Source organism: Mobula hypostoma, chromosome 13 (assembly GCF_963921235.1).
Source record: "Mobula hypostoma chromosome 13, sMobHyp1.1, whole genome shotgun sequence".
NCBI classification, from domain to species: domain Eukaryota; kingdom Metazoa; phylum Chordata; class Chondrichthyes; order Myliobatiformes; family Myliobatidae; genus Mobula; species Mobula hypostoma.
Window position 1 is genome coordinate 45,933,811 of NC_086109.1, and position 16,659 is coordinate 45,950,469.

The 16,659-nt window shown below is 40.9% G+C and overlaps 1 protein-coding gene across 2 annotated transcripts in view; it reads right to left on the bottom strand.

The window, feature by feature from the left end:
- Positions 1-16,659, bottom strand: part of LOC134355568 (signal peptide, CUB and EGF-like domain-containing protein 3) — a 502,690-nt gene that overhangs the window by 433,707 nt on the left and 52,324 nt on the right. For both annotated transcript variants that reach the window (XM_063065615.1, XM_063065614.1), the window contains exon 2: positions 14,786-15,000. In XM_063065615.1, the coding sequence (XP_062921685.1) occupies positions 14,786-14,891 (106 nt within the window). In that variant the 5' untranslated portion in view covers positions 14,892-15,000. The remainder of the gene's footprint in view (positions 1-14,785; positions 15,001-16,659) is intronic.

Consider the following 16,659-nt stretch of genomic DNA (forward strand, 5'->3'; position numbering starts at 1 on the left):
ACATTAACCGTTAGGGAACCATTCAGCAGCATTTGTTAAACTGGCTGAAGGTGATTCCACATGTTGACCCCGTGGATGCGGCCATTCAAAGTGATGTAACTAGTAACTCTTTTATGTAATGGAGTTCACTGTTTCTCATGGTAATTGGTACTGGTGTCATCAGCACAAGATCATGATTTTTTGAAGTCTTCGGGATGAAAACTACAAGTTGTATATTTTTATTGGAATTCCAGAAAAGTCTAGATTGATAGTTAAAATGTTACTTCTTCTATACGTTCAAAACGGTGCTCCAGTGGGCCTTTTGCACAGTGAAACCTTGACCGTTGAATAAAATGGGACGAGACAGATTCAATGCTGAGAGGGCATGGTCTCGGAATAGGGGGATATTCATTTAAGGCTGAGATAAGAAAGAATTTCTTCTCTCAGGGACAACAGGAATTCTGCAGATGCTGGAAATTCAAGCAACACACATAAAAGTTGCTGGTGAACGCAGCAGGCCAGGCAGCATCTCTAGGAAGAGGTGCGGTCGACGTTTCAGGCCGAGACCCTTCGTCAGGACTAACTGAAGGAAGAGTGAGTAAGGGATCTGAAAGTTGGAGGGGGAGGGGGAGATCCAAAATGATAGGAGAAGACAGGAGGGGGAGAGATGGAGCCAAGAGCTGGACAGGTGATAGGGAAAAGGGATACGAGAGAATCATGGGACAGGAGGTCCGGGAAGAAAGACAAGGAGGTGGGGGGGACCCAGAGGATGGGCAAGGGGTATATTCAGAGGGATAGAGGGAGAAAAAGGAGAGTGAGAGAAAGAATGTGTGTATAAAAATAAGTAACAGATGGGGTACGAGGGGGAGGTGGGGCATTAGCGGAAGTTAGAGAAGTCAATGTTCATGCCATCAGGTTGGAGGCTACCCAGACGGAATATAAGGTGTTGTTCCTCCAACCTGAGTGTGGCTTCACCTTTACAGTAGAGGAGGCCGTGGATAGACATGTCAGAATGGGAATGGGATGTGGAATTAAAATGTGTGGCCACTGGGAGATCCTGCTTTCTCTGGTGGACAGAGCGTAGATGTTCAGCAAAGCGGTCTCCCAGTCTGCGTCGGGTCTCGCCAGTATATAAAAGGCCACATCGGGAGCACCAGACGCAGTATATCACCCCAGTCGACTCACAGGTGAAGTGTTGCCTCACCTGGAAGGACTGTTTGGGGCCCTGAATGGTGGTAAGGGAGGAAGTGTAAAGGCATGTGTAGCACTTGTTCCGCTTACACGGATAAGTGCCAGGAGGGAGATCAGTGGGGAGGGATGGTGGGGACGAATGGACAAGGGAGTTGCGTAGGGAGCGATCCCTGCGGAATGCAGAAAGAGGTGGGGAGGGAAAGATGTGCTTAGTGGTGGGATCCCGTTGGAGGTGGCGTAAGTTACAGAGAATAATATGTTGGACCCGGAGGCTGGTGGGGTGGTAGGTGAGGACCAGGGGAACCCTATTCCTAGTGGGGTGGCGGGAGGATGGAGTGAGAGCAGATGTACGTGAAATGGGGAGATGCATTTAAGAGCAGAGTTGATAGTGGAGGAAGGGAAGCCCCTTTCTTTAAAAAAGGAAGACATCTCCCTCGTCCTAGAATGAAAAGCCTCATCCTGAGAGCAGATGCGGCGGAGACAGAGGAATTGCGAGAAGGGGTTGGCATTTTTGCAAGAAACAGGGTGAGAAGAGGAATAGTCCAGATAGCTGTGAGAGTCAGTAGGCTTATAGTAGACATCAGTGGATAAGCTGTCTCCAGAGACAGAGACAGAAAGATCTAGAAAGGGGAGGGAGGTGTCAGAAATGGACCAGGTAAACTTGAGGGCAGGGTGAAAGTTGGAGGCAAAGTTAATAAAGTCAACGAGTTCTGCATGCGTGCAGGAAGCAACGCCAATGCAGTCGTCGATGTAGCTAAGGAAAAGTGGGGGACAGATACCAGAACAGGCACGGAACATAGATTGTTCCACAAAGCCAACAAAAAGGCAGGCATAGCTAGGACCCATACGGGTGCCCATAGCTACACCTTTAGTTTGGAGGAAGTGGGAGCAGCAAAAGGAGAAATTATTAAGAGTAAGGACTAATTCCGCTAGACGGAGCAGAGTGATGGTAGAGGGGAACTGATTAGGTCTGGAATCCAAAAAGAAGCGTAGAGCTTTGAGACCTTCCTGATGGGGAATGGAAGTCTTCTCTCGGGGGTTGCGAGTATTTGGAACTGGTTGCAACAAAAATCTGTAGGGACAGAGACCTTGGGTATGCGTAATGATAAAATAGATATCTAATCACAAGGGCATGGCAAAAGGGCAGGAATGTAGACTTGAGGAATGTTGGATCAGTCATGATCCCATTGAACGGTGGAACGGGTTCAAGTAATTGATCAGCCTCCTCCTGTTCCTGCTTCTTTCATGGAATTAGAAGTTTGTTTGAAGTGGGGTGAATAAGATTGCATTACCCTTTTAGAAGATTTTATGAATTTGTAACAAGTTCTAAGAATGGACAACAGATATTAAATACATTATTATTTAAACCAGACCTAACCCAGATTTCACTTGAATCCTGAGTAAATCCTGGGTTAGATTGGGTTGGACCTGTTCAATTTGTGCTTAAAACAGAATGCTGCTTTTCAATATTAATTCGAAATTCAGTGCAGGTAGATCCAGTCACAATCTGTTGGTGTCTGAAGTAGCAGCCTTGTCCGAGTGGTAACACTCCAATCTCTGAGTTGGAAGATTATTGGTTGTAGCCTTGCTCCAAACACAAAAGCTGCTATTTGGACAGTACTGAGGGAATGCTCCATTTTTGGATTTACCCTTTTGAGCATGATATCCAACTGCGATTCAGTCTGCCCCACAGGCGGACAAAGATCCCACGACATCATTCAAAGAATTGTGGGAGTTCTAGTCATACAGCATGGAAACAGTTCCTTTGGCTTACCAGTCCATGCCAACTATAAAGCACCCATCCACACTGAGTCTAGACTAATCCTATTTGATTCTCCCAATACTCTCCATACCTGCCCCCAGATTCTATCATTCATCTACTCATGAGGGTAGTTTACTGTGGCCAATTAACCTACGAATCCACTCCACTTTGGAAGATGGAGGAAACTAGAAAACATGAAAAACTCATGCTGTCACAATGGCATGCTAAGAGGATGCTAAGAGAATGCTAGGCAGTCACAATGTATGCTAAGAGGCAATCATAATGCATGCTAAGAGGCAATCACAATGGCATGCTGCTGAGAGGCAGTCATGATGTATGCTAAGAGGTGATCACAATGTATACTAAGAGGAATGCATACACACGTTCAGACTCTACAAAGACAGCACCAGAGGTCAGGATTGAATCTGGGTTGCTGAAACTGTGAAGCAGCAGATACACCACTCTAGTTTTCTGACCAACATTCAATCACTGAACTAATATACATTTGTGGGATTTTGCTGTGCAAAAACACTTCCATGTTTTCCAATTCACAACATTTCAGAACATCTGTGGCAGGTACAAGAGTTGAGGTCTTGTTATGAAATTTATAAATACAAGTCCTTGCATTAGGTCCAGGAGTTCCCAACCATTTTTATGTCTCCATTAACCAAGGTGTCCGTGGATCCCTGCATCAGATTGTTTAAGCAGTCATGTGTAGTTATCACTAACAGCCTTGTCCTGATTCAACTACATTGATGCAAATGCCAAGAAAGCTCACCAGCCCCTCTATTTCGTCAGGAAAGCTGAAGGGGAATTTAGCATGGCCACTTTGATTCTCACCAATTTTTATCAATGCACTGTAGAGAGCATCCTATCCAGATGCATCACAGCTTGGCATGGCAACTGTTTCGGCTGTAACTGCAAGGAATTGCAGAGAGTTCAGCACATCAAGGAAAGCAGCCTCCCTTCCATTGATTCTGTTAACACTTCTCGATACCTCAGGAAAGCAGTCAGCAAAAGCAAAGACCTCACCCACCCTGGGCATTCTCTCTGCTTCCCTCTCCCTTCAGTCAGGAGATACAGAAGCCTGAAAGCGCATACCAGCAGACTCAAAGACAACTTCTATCCCTCCAGTTTAAGACTGGTTATAAGAATGTTCCCTAGTATGATAAGAATGGACTCTTGGCATCTATTTCATCATGAGCTTGCACATTATTTTCTACCTGCACTGAACCTTCTTAACCTTATAACCATATAACATTTACAGCACGGAAACAGTCCATCTCGGCCCTTCTAGTCCGTGCCGAACTCCTACTCTCACCTAGTCCCACCTACCTGCACTCAGCCCATAACCCTCCATTCTTTTCCTGTCCATATAGCTATCCAATTTAACTTTAAATGACAACATCAAACCTGCCTCAACCACTTCTGCTGGAAGCTCGTTCCACACAGCCACCACTCTCTGAGTAAAGAAGTTCCCCCTCATGTTACCCCTAAACTTTTGCCCTTTAATTCTCAACTCACGTCCTCTTGTTTGAATCTCCCCCACTCTCAATGGAAAAAGCCTATCCACGTCAACTCTATCTATCCCCCTCATAATCTTAAATACCTCTATCAAGTCCCCCCTCAACCTTCCAAAGAATAAAGACCCAACTTGTTCAATCTTTCTCTGTAACTTAGGTGATGAAACCCAGGTAACATTCCAGTAAACCTTCTCTGTACTCTCTCTAAAACTCTCGTATCCCCTTCTGCCTATCACCTGTCCAGCTCTCGGCTCCATCCCTCCCCCTCCTGTCTTCTCCTATCATTTTGCATCTCCCCCTCCCCCTCCAGCTTTCAAATCCCTTACTCACTCTTCCTTCAGTTAGTCCTGACGAAGGGTCTCGGCCTGAAACGTCGACTGCGCCTCTTCCTATAGATGCTGCCTGGCCTGCTGCGTTCACCAGCAACTTTGATGTATGTTGCCTGTACTCTCTCTATTTTGTTGACATCTTTCCTATAATTCGGTGACCAAAACTGTACACAATACTCCAAATTTGGCCTCACCAATGCCTTGTACAATTTCAACATTACATCCCAACGCCTGTGCTCAATGCTCTGACTCTTAAAGGCCAGCATACCAAAAGCTTTCTTCACCACCCTATCCACATGAGATTCCACCTTCAGGGAACTATGCACCATTATTCCTAGATCCCTCTGTTCTTCTGCATTCCTCAATGCCCTACCATTTACCATGTATGTCCTATTTTGATTAGTCCTAACAAAATGTAGCACCTCACATTTTTCAGCATTAAACTCCATCTGCCATCTTTCAGCCCACTCTTCTAACTGGCCTAAATCTCTCTGCAAGCTTTGAAAACCTACTTCATTATCCACAACTCCACCTATCTTAGTATCATCTGTATCATTTCTTTGTGGCTGTAACACTGTATTCTGCACTCTGTATAATTGTTATACCAGAGAAGCATTTCTACTGTGACAACAATAAATCAATTTACAAGAAGCATACGTACTTTGGCCTGGTCTCCTCTCTCCCTCTTAAAAACAAAAACTGCTAAGCCAATACCCTGCATCCCATTGAAATATTAAGAATAATTAAGCCAGGAGCATGTTCTTGGCAGACATTTTATTTTGAGCTTCTAATCAGTAAATAGCAGAAGACACTTGTCTCCTGTGCTCGCTCCCTCCTGAACTCTTTGTTGTCATGGACAATGTCTTTTCAGTTCTATTGAGGGATGTGATGGGAGCCAAGAGGAATTGGTACACACTATTTTACTTCATTACTTTACTTGTGTGCAGGCAGGTAGCAATATTTGGCTCACAGAAACAAAGGGAGTGGTACAGGAGCTGTACAGTATCAAAAAAGGCAAGACCATGGAGTAAGGCATCCAACAGAGATCTGTGGGAACATGGAACATGATGCTGTAGAGGATTATTTGTTCTTCTGCAGTCTTTATTTGAAGGTGCATGAATATGAAAAGGAATTATTTCATTTACAACACTGAGGGAGAAAATTTTACTATACAATAGTATCACCAGAATCACATCTGCCATAATCACCCTCTTCCTCAAAATGTAAATTTAAATTTCTCTGCAATGTAATTTTCCATCACTGATGACTGTTTTATCAGCATACATTTTCTTTTTAAATTTCCTGCACCAAATAGGTGCCAATATGTTAACAGTGTATTTAAAGTTGACTAGTTGCTCCCTCTTGGTGAGACAATCTGTTTTAGACATTAGGGTGAAAATTTACAACTTCTTCCAGAAACCTTCAGTTCAATTTTCAGTTGAGTACTATTACTTTCTGGATCAAAAACAGAAAGGTTTCTCAATGCAGACCTCCAGTACATATTTCAGTCCGAACCAGTGCTGTCTTTAAGATGGGATCAGGAGAACGCACAAAAAAAACACATGACAATTTTTCAAAGAGAGGAAGGCATTCTTTAGCAATAATTATATCTATCAATTTTAAAATGTTATTGTTTGTAAAAAACTTGCTGTGCATAAACTGGGTGCCAGAATTGTCTATGAAACCACAATGACTACTTTTCAATTTTTATCCAATGGTAATGAAGCATTTGGAACAGAAACATATTTCTTTTTTCACAGTATCCTAGACATCAGTTAGGATAAACAATATATTGCCAACTCCAGAAATCTCTTCTAGTCAATATAGATTCAAACCAAGTGGAAATACAACTCCCATTGCTGGAGACATTAAGATAGGATTAAAATGCATTAAAACAAACAATGTATTGGCCTATTTGGACCTGTGTTGTCCAATTTCCACATATTAACTTCTAAGCTTATTTTGCTTTTCCTATGTAGCCAGGAAATTAATTATTTCATTATTTTTGATATATTCAGCTGTTGAATGGCTCATCACCTCTTCTCATTATTTTATGTTGGTGCACTTCTCTTATCCCAGATCCTCCATTTAAATGATCAATAAGACTTAGACAAAACATCTGATTGATGCTAAAAGAAAATGTTTTGTATATGTAACGCTCTCCAAGTCCCTCTCCAAGGCCTTGGCTCAAACAAAATAAAATTGCAAGAAATTTTCTTGGATCATTCGCCCTGGTTCTGGCCTTACATGAAGCATGATATAGTATCTGTGGGTTAACAGTGCCAGCAAATCAAAAGGGTATAACTGGTTACCAGAGACAATGAGACATCACTTGAAGAGAAGTACGGAAGTCAAATTCAAATACTTCTTATAGACGTGACTTCACCAGCCTTCTATTCACCCCGCCAACTTTGGTCATTTTGTCAGCTATACTATCAAAGAGGGAAAAAGAAACAAAACGCTATTAAAGGTTTAAAATTTACACGGTGGCTTTAAGACAGCCATGAAAATGTGCATAATTACCATCTGCTCAATCAGTCTAGTCAAAAGCAAAATTGTAACAGGCTTTGAAGTGATTGCTTAGAATCAGGATACTTCTGTATATTTCACAAATCCCACTTTATTGTAGCATTTGGTATGTATTAAAAAACAAATTTGCAGAAGGTTCTTTGTAAATTTGCACAGAAAGACTATAGTTCAAAAGTTGAAAAGGTCATTGAGTACTTAAGAGGTTAAGATCATGTGTCCATTCATATTAATAAACTCTCCAACACGTTAAAGTATTGCTGTTCGCAGTGCAGCTAATACCTACTATAAGAGGCAAAAGCAAACACAAAATTTGAGGTAATTTTACATGAAAAATAATTTGGTACAATTTTGAATGGTGCATTCATATAACTGAATGATGATTATGCCTTTTTATTACAACTCTGGAAGTTGCTTTATCAATGTCAATAACAATTTGTAAAAAAAATGCTGAAAGGATGAACAGCTAATATTTTCCTATAGTGCTATTGATGGACAGGTAAACTAGAACCAGGAACGGGATATTAGATCATATCAGCTACTGGAACTGTTAAACTTTATCCAATCTCCTGAGGCAAATGATCATGAAAACCTGGTTCAGCTCACTAATAGATTGACATTCCACTCAGATAAGAGGTAACTGAATAAAACACCTCATCGAAGATAGACATGTGAAATAAGCATAGTAGCACAATAGTGCAAGGGCCTTCACCCCACAGACTGCACTTAATGAACTCCAGAGTTTCATCATCAGCATCTTAAACAATGAATTTTATTTTTGAAATAGCATCAGTTCTGATGATGATTCTTTTGCCTAACGTGTTAACTCTGTTTCTCTCTCCACTGAACGTTTTCAGAACTGCTGAGAGTTTGCAGCACTTTCTATTTGTGTTGTAAATAATTAAAGACTCCCGAGTTATTATCTGCTCAGGCCAAAACCATGGAAGAATATGTCTCCAATCAGGATAAAGGTAAGCAACTCACTTTTACCAATTCTAAGTTGTTTTTGTATAGAATGAGAAAATCCCATGCGATGTCACAAATAAGCTACTTCACATTCACCTAGAAATGCCAATGAATGGCATAAGGAAGCAATTACTGTTGCTCATATGGACAGCTATCCTCGTAGCAGTAGCAGATGTGTGAAAAACATCTTTAACACAGTGCACACATTCAGTGAGCCAATTACAATAAGTTAATGCAGGTAGTTAAGAAGTTGGTAGACAATAATAGCAACTCTTGGAGAATCCAGACAACATCCAGACATTCAGATATCTAAATGTGAAGTGATAGATTTTTCTAACTACTGTTACTTATTATAAGTCAAGGTACTTGCTGATTGTGTCTTTGAGATACCTGTATAATTTTGTATTTAATTAACACCTGCCATCTTACTACACGAATGTATGTAACATTCATTCTATAACATTATTATTCACAGCAGCCACTCTCCAGAAGAACAAGAGTACGAAATGACAAAATCAATATTCCATTTGATAATCCATAATGCAGAAGTGTGGTAGTGTTATATCTTAGGTTTGCATCCATTCTCAAATAGCATATAAGTTCAAAATCTAGACAAAATATATATTACCAAATTAATTTTAGAAATGTGCAAAGATTTGTGTATATTCCACTTGTATTAAAACATATAAAGTCATTGTTTAGTGAACTTACACAAAACCTTCTTCCTTAATCAAATTTATTCAAAATATTTATGACAAGGACATGGCCTATAGAAGTAAACCATGTATAAGTCTAAATCTGAAAGTTCAGATTTTGAAACACCATGGAAACATTAAAATTTCTTAATTTGTGACAAAATACATGTTTAATTCTTCAATTAACACAAATTAAAAGCCAACACTTTTGGCAGCTTGAAAGAGAGGCATAGGGTAGAAATGTAACGTGTCAAATTAATGTGTGCAGCTATAATGTTTGATCGTAGGCCAGTAACTTTCAAAGCTTTACTTGCTTTGTTGAGTTATGCAAGGTTCTTATCCAGCATCTTTGGTTTGCATAATCTGATTAACGCAACATTCCCAGTCAAAATGTAGTCTATGTATAGAGTTCAAACAGACAAGTAACTACTTTTTAGATACTCACAAGATAATTTAAATCAAGCTGTGTTGGCAAATTATAACATGCACAATGCTGCTTCAGCAGAGAATGTTTAGCTGATATATACAGGGATCATCTGGCCCTTGCATGAAGAATTGATTGCCATGAAATGCAATTGTTTACCTTTTCTTGATGTACATTAAGCAATTGTTATATGCAGAGAGTGTATGGATGCATTCATACTTATTAATAGAATACAGAGAAAGAAAAATAGAACTGAAAAAAGTGTTCAAATATCAAAAAGAAATAATGTGCACAAACTGATTCTAGAATGTAATACCTAACTGACATTCTTTGGGAAAGAGAGATATATGAACAAGACATCATTTATCTATTTATATGGCGCACATTATATACTGTATAAACACACTCAGTGGCCAGTTTTTTAGGTACACCTGTACTCCTGCTCGTTAATGCAAATATATAATCAGCCAATTATGTGGCAGCAACCCAATGTATAAAAACGTGCAGACATGGTCAAGAGGTTCAGTTGCTGTTCAGATCAAACATCAGAATGTAAAAAAACTGTGATCTAAGTGATTTTAACCATGGAATGTTTGCTGGTTCCAGACAGGATGGTTTGAGTATCTCAGAAACTGATCATCTCCTGTGATTTTGAAGTACAACAGTTTACAGAGAATGGTGCAAAAAAACAAAGAAACATCCAGAGAATGGCAATACTTGGGGGTGCAAATTCCTTGTTAATGAGAGGGCTCAGAAGAGAATGGCCAGACTGGTGCAAGCTGACAGGAAGGCGACAGTAACTCAAATAACCACCTGTTATAACAGTGATGCACAGAAGAGCTTCACTGAATGCACAATACTTCGAATCTTGAAGTGGATGGGCTACAGCAGCAGAAGACCACAAATATACACTCATTGGCCATTTTATTTGGTACAGGAAGTACCTAATATATAGCTGTATATATGCAGCTGAATGTATATACACAGCGCTAAGTGGTCATCAAGAAAATTGTAAGCTATATTTCTTGACTATAATTGAGCAGTTCAGGATAGATCAAAAGGTGAATCCAGTTGAAAGCATCAGGTTATATAGAGTTAATCATCCTGTTTCCTCCATTTTATCACTGTTCCTCTTTTCATTCTCAATCTACCTGCTAAACCAATCCCAATGCCAACCTACAGAATATTTCTTTTCCCTCATTTACATTGTATTTGATCCCAACTCTCCACACTCCTCATGAAATTGGCTGCTTTTGATACTAATTCACCATTTGACCAAATGCACCACAAAAGAGTGGCGATAGAGTTGTAATAAATGACCATTAGGTCTAGTCATATTTATCAAAGGAGATGATTTTTAAAAACAAATCATATTACTTTCAGGGTGTTGATACAAAAGCCACCCAACTGCTCACCAGTTCTAACAACAGCCCTTGTATTCCCACTTGCTCACGTATGTACAGCTATTCCAATCAAGAAAACCCAGGTGCCATCCAGGGAAAATTTGCTCACACAATTAGCTTGCCTTCCACCAGCTTTAACATCCACTCTTTCAAACTGGCACACTATGATGTAGAATGTACTATCTCAGGGTGAAGTCACATCTTCAGCAAATTCTACCTATTGAATGCTATCACTTCGTATAAAGTGAAATCAAGAAACATGGGAGAGAGCGGGGCTTTGCTTCCGAATGAGCTCAATGTCTTCAATGCTCACTTTGACCATTAGAATCATCCCCCGAAGAACCTACGATCTCAATTTCTGAAGCTGACTTGCGGGCTGCCTCCATAGAAAGCATCTGGACTAGACCGGGTATATGGCCACATACTAAAGACTGTGCTGACCAACTGGCTGGTATGTTCACTGAGATCTTTAAACTCTCACTTCTGCAGTGTGTGGCACTCACCTGCTTCAAGCAGGGTTCAATTATACTGCCACCCAAGAAGAGTGTGGTGACTTGCCACAATGATTATTGTCCCTTTGCACTCCCATCTACAGCGATGAAGTGTTTTGAGAGGCTGGTTATGAAACATATCAGGTCCTGCCTGAGAGGTGACTTGGATCCACTCCATTTTGCCTACCGGAGCAACAGGTCCACAGCAGATACCACCTCTTTAGCTCTTCACTCAACTTTGGAATATCTGGACAGTGAAGATCCATACATCAGGATGCTCTTTATCAATTACAGCTCAGCATTCAATGTCATCATCTCCTCAAAACTACTCGATCAGCTCCAAGACCTTGGCCTCAATACCTTCATGTGCAATTGGATCCTGGATTTCCTCACTTGTAGACCCCAGTCAGTTTGACTGGAAACAACATCTCCTCTATGGTCTCCATTAGCACAAGTGCACCACAGGGCTGTGTGCTTAGTCCCCTGCTCTACACATTTTACATTTATGACTGTGTGGCTAAGCACAGCTCCAATGCCATATTCAAGTTTGCTGACAACACCACCGTCGTGTGCCAAATCAAAGGTGGTGATGAATAAGCATACAGGAGGGGGATTGAAAACCTGGCTGAGTGGTGCCATAACAATAATCTCTCACACAATGTCAGCAAGACCAAGGAACTGATTGTCGATCTCAGGAGAGGGAAACCACAACCATTGATCTCACTTTCAAGGACTCTTCGTCTCATTATTAATTGCCATTTGAACAATTTGTTGCCTTCTGCACTCTGGATCTTTCATTGCATCTGCATCTTTCATTGATCCTGTTGTAGTTACGATGCTCTAGATTTGCTGAGTATGCCCACAATAAAATGAATTTCAGGGTTGTATGTGGTGACATATATGTACTTGGATAATAAAATTTACTTTGAACTTTGAATTCTCCCAAAACCACTATCTCAGAAGTTGAAGCTGCAGATTCACCAGAACATCAGTATTCCCATGCAATTAACACCATCTTGATTTGGACATTTATTTTGTTCCCTCATTGCTGCATGGGTAAAATCCTAGACCCATACCTAATGGTGTTCTGGAGACATATTCACATAGATGACAATAGTTCAAAGAGCAGGCTCACCAAAGACTTCTTCTGTATAAAAAGGATGATCAATAATGCTAACTTTATGGAAAATTAAGGAATCTATAGATGTGTGGTTAGTCCTGGGAAATGGTACTGAGATAAGAGATCAGTTATGATTGTACCCGATGGTGAAGCAGGAACAAGGGATGAATTGACATACTCTGCTTCTGCACCTGATGTTCTTATGTTCTTGTTGGCTGTGCCCTTGTTCAGGGAAAGGTTTTTTTTAAATCCTGTGATCTTCAAGCCATGAAGCTTCTCTTGTCTCCAAATCCGAACTGTTGTCTGCAACTTGGAGGCTTTTAAAATGCAAATTTGTGATGTGGCCCCTACTTTGCGATTTACTTTATCCCCTCTTTCCAGTGTTGGTGGAGACCTGAAGAATGGGGTCTATGACATTCACCTTGGTTTCTCAATAATTAAAAGAATACATGCAAGTAAGCCGATACTGCGTGTGATTATAAGGCTGTAGGGCAATGCCACAAACTATTAGTGGTGAATTCCAGTGTTGCTGTATAAGTGCGCGCGCAGAGAGCTCGAAAGTTAATAGGCTCCACACAGCTCCAAAATAGGTGGTTTTATGCTGTTGAAAATTGGCTTAAATTGGAACAGTGCAATTTTGCTCACATCTTACAGTGTCATACGTCCCAATGAGAGAATCGTCCTTTTATTTTTCAGCAGGACATTTGGTACTTTATTTCAAGACAAGACTCCTTTAACATCAACATTCATGCAACGAAGTTATCAGGTTTTACAAATGTTTATTGGTCAGAAACTACGCTAAAGCATCAATCATATTCAAAAAATATTCTCAGCCAAACTGCTGCATGTAACTCTGCAAACTCCACATATTGTTCAAACTGAAGACTGAATCATAGGCCAAAGAAGCATCACGGTCACCTACAGAAACCCACGGAGATTGGATGACAGAAGGTGGAGAAGAGGCTCATCACACTTATCTCTGCATTATATTACCTTGTCCATATATTACCCTATATTACCTTGTCCATTCAGGGTTTTAGGGAACTGTGCTCTTAACTGGACTTCTCAGAGAAACAATGCCTACTCTGGCTATAGTCCCTCTAGGTGCTTGTCACTGAAACCTGTGTCCCTCTAAGGCCTCAGATAAACGCTCACACGTATGCCTGGACTACTCCCACAATATCACCTTCACTCCCAGACTCCTAATCCCAAAATCATTCCCAATGCAGCTGCTGATATATGTCACATTTCATTGCTTGCCACTCACAGCTGCATTAGAGTGAAACCCAGAAGAGGAGATTTCATTCACTTAACCTTCGATCTACAGAATCAGGCAAACAGAGCTCAGAGACTTACTGCAATTGCATGCTTTCTAAAGTGCACATCTCATACACTACACTCACACTGGCTTTTACTTCATCTTCTTAGGCTGTCTCTAGGGACAGAGGATGACTTAATTCCTATTGGTTTTGTGGGTTATGAAGTCGATGTTGGACCTGCAGACTCTTCCACAATGGAATACTTAATGGTTATTACAGTTCAGTTCACAACTCCCAAGTTTTCCTTAATAAGAACGGAGTAATTTCCGATGTGCAGTTTGTGGTAGTGCCTCTTAGCTTTCAAGATTTCCATTCCAGTTGGAAACCCTACATCAATGCTCTATTTCAGGCTAATGTGATTTTGGCTCTGAGATACTGCTGTCCTCACAAAATTCCCAGCATTGGCTTTTGCCTTCTATTATGTGGCTGTACATAACAATGTTGGTTTGTTTACAATGCAGAGAAATACACTGGGCTCGAGCACATGGCAAGGGTACTGTTTATGAGCGAGATACTGAAGGAGAGTTGCGGGAAATTTGACCGAGGGGAAAGGAATCTCCACTTCTGTTCAACCGTACAAACTCTCACGGTGCCAGGACACTGTTTGCACATCACATGTTTCCCAGCTTGCACAACTATTGTCGTAACCCATCAAGCCCCACTAAGAGGTCCTGCAACATGATGTCTCCTGCCTGTAGCTGCACAGATGTTCTGAAGAGGAACAATTTGAAAGTCGGCTGCCTACTGGTTTAAGGTTAGCAGAGAATGGGGATAATGTAATAGAAGAGACAGAAATCTGCCCCTTCAGTTGCTGTACTCCCTTGGCATTGCCAGTGCCTACAGAAGAATGAATCACTTCCAAAGGAGGTGTGAGATTCTTTTGCCTCTACAGCCTGTGCTGAGGGAATATGCATAGAACTCCTCTGAACTCTCAACTTTTCCTGGATCTGGTCAGAGCCTTCTCTTACAGGCTTCCCTATCAAGCATGTCATTCGGCTTTTCCAAGTCACCACTATTGACTGGACGCAACTGTAGTGGAGTTGGAACGGTAGCTTACCTTTCTGCCTGCAGCTCACTGTGAAATGTGCTGATCGCCTGCAATTTGTTGATTGAGGTGATTGTGAGCTGCAGAGACTGGTGCACAGACACAATAGGCCCTCCATCTTCTGAAATAGGCATTGACTAAATGCCTACCTGCTCCTCAAAGACAATTGTGATATCCTGGGGGGAGGGGGAAGCAAGCTGTGGTGAGAACTGCCCCGTGGGGAAAACCTGTAAGGAAAGAGAATCATGTTAGGTAATCCTGCAAAAATTTTAAGGTAGGAAGTTATAGCTCTGCATCTAGCTTTACTCATACTGCATTGAGAATGTTTGCTGCCTATCATTCTACCATCAACTTCTAGAGATCTTTCAAGTGATGGTTTATTTCCTGCACCAGATGCTTATGCTGAAATTAATGACCATAATTGACTGTCACTACAGGACACATTTGCAGCATTTTTAATGAAGGCTCATTACCTCCTGTGATTGTCTTTATGTACCACACTGCAGCCTTAGTAAAGTGTTCTTCAAGCCTTTACCAAGTGTTCCCTGAGCCAGCAATATGTATTAGAAGCATCCTTAATTATTGCTGCCTGTAATCATTGTGTAACAATGATATCTTAATATACATGTAATGGTTGTCAGGGCATTTTGGGGTTAAGACATAAAGCAAATATTGACTTCAGCAACCAACCTTCAGATCTGAATATGCATTGAAAATTAAATCTAAACTGCAACTCTGAACAATGGGTCCGTAAGAACCTTGAACCAAGCTAATTGGAAGTCACCTAAATTAGTGGAAGACCAGACAAAAACTAAATTAAATTCAGTATTTGTTTGTCTCTAGTATGGGTGTGAAGGAAGGAGGGTTATAAAGGTGGTGTGTAGTTCAAAGAAAGCATTGTAAATATGGATTTGTTTGAATTATCTTGAATTTTTATTTGATCTTTAGCACATAAAATCTCTCTCCCTACCCCTCCCCCAAATGTTGTCAGTTTATTTATGATATTTTGTTGAATAAAGAGACTGCTTCTTGTCTACCAGTACTTCTCTCCAGTGACTTCATTCACGCAACAACAGTGGTATCCATAATGAATATATTTATGTTGGATTATACGCATGTAAAAATATGTATAAGATTTGGAAAACCCAACAATGTGAAACAATTACCTTGACACATGTAATTGTTCTTGTCTGCAAAGGAAATAGTGTTCTCTGGATTTTGAAACGTTGCAATGAATAAATATGTGACTCTGCCAGGGTGTCTGCTGGCACAAGTGCAGTTGATTTATATATGTATATGTATTGGTCCATTGTTTCCTTCTGACTAATAGTTCCCCCCCCCCCCCGCCCCACTGAGGGCAGAGGTTTGATAAAGCCTGCTTGTAAGCCTCTTTTACAGGGGTGTCCTTCCCATCTGTATCAAAGCAGAGAACTGTACACTGATAGAGAATGCAATAGAGTCAGCCTCCCTGATGTCTGGACTTCGGCCCATCTATTCCAGCAGCATCAATCTGTTCCCCCAATGTGCAGCCAGCTGACAACCTTTGCCCAAAATAGGAAGCAACTGTTAAATGTTACTGAGTAGACAAGAAATTATGGACTTTGTGGATGATAACGTGGGTCAGTTATGGATTGGATGTGCAGGTGCAATGTTTTCAGACAGAATGGGAGAAGGACAAGGTACTGGGGTGGTGAACTCTGGGTGCGAGATTCAGCTTGTGTGCGCAAATGAGGATTAAGGAGTCATTCGGCATGCTTCAGTCCAACAAGTCCATGCTGACCATCACGTGCGCATTTACATTAATGCCCAAAATCTTTATGCAGATTTTACCACTCCAATATACATTAGGGTCAATTTACAGTCACCAATTCACCTACCAACGCACA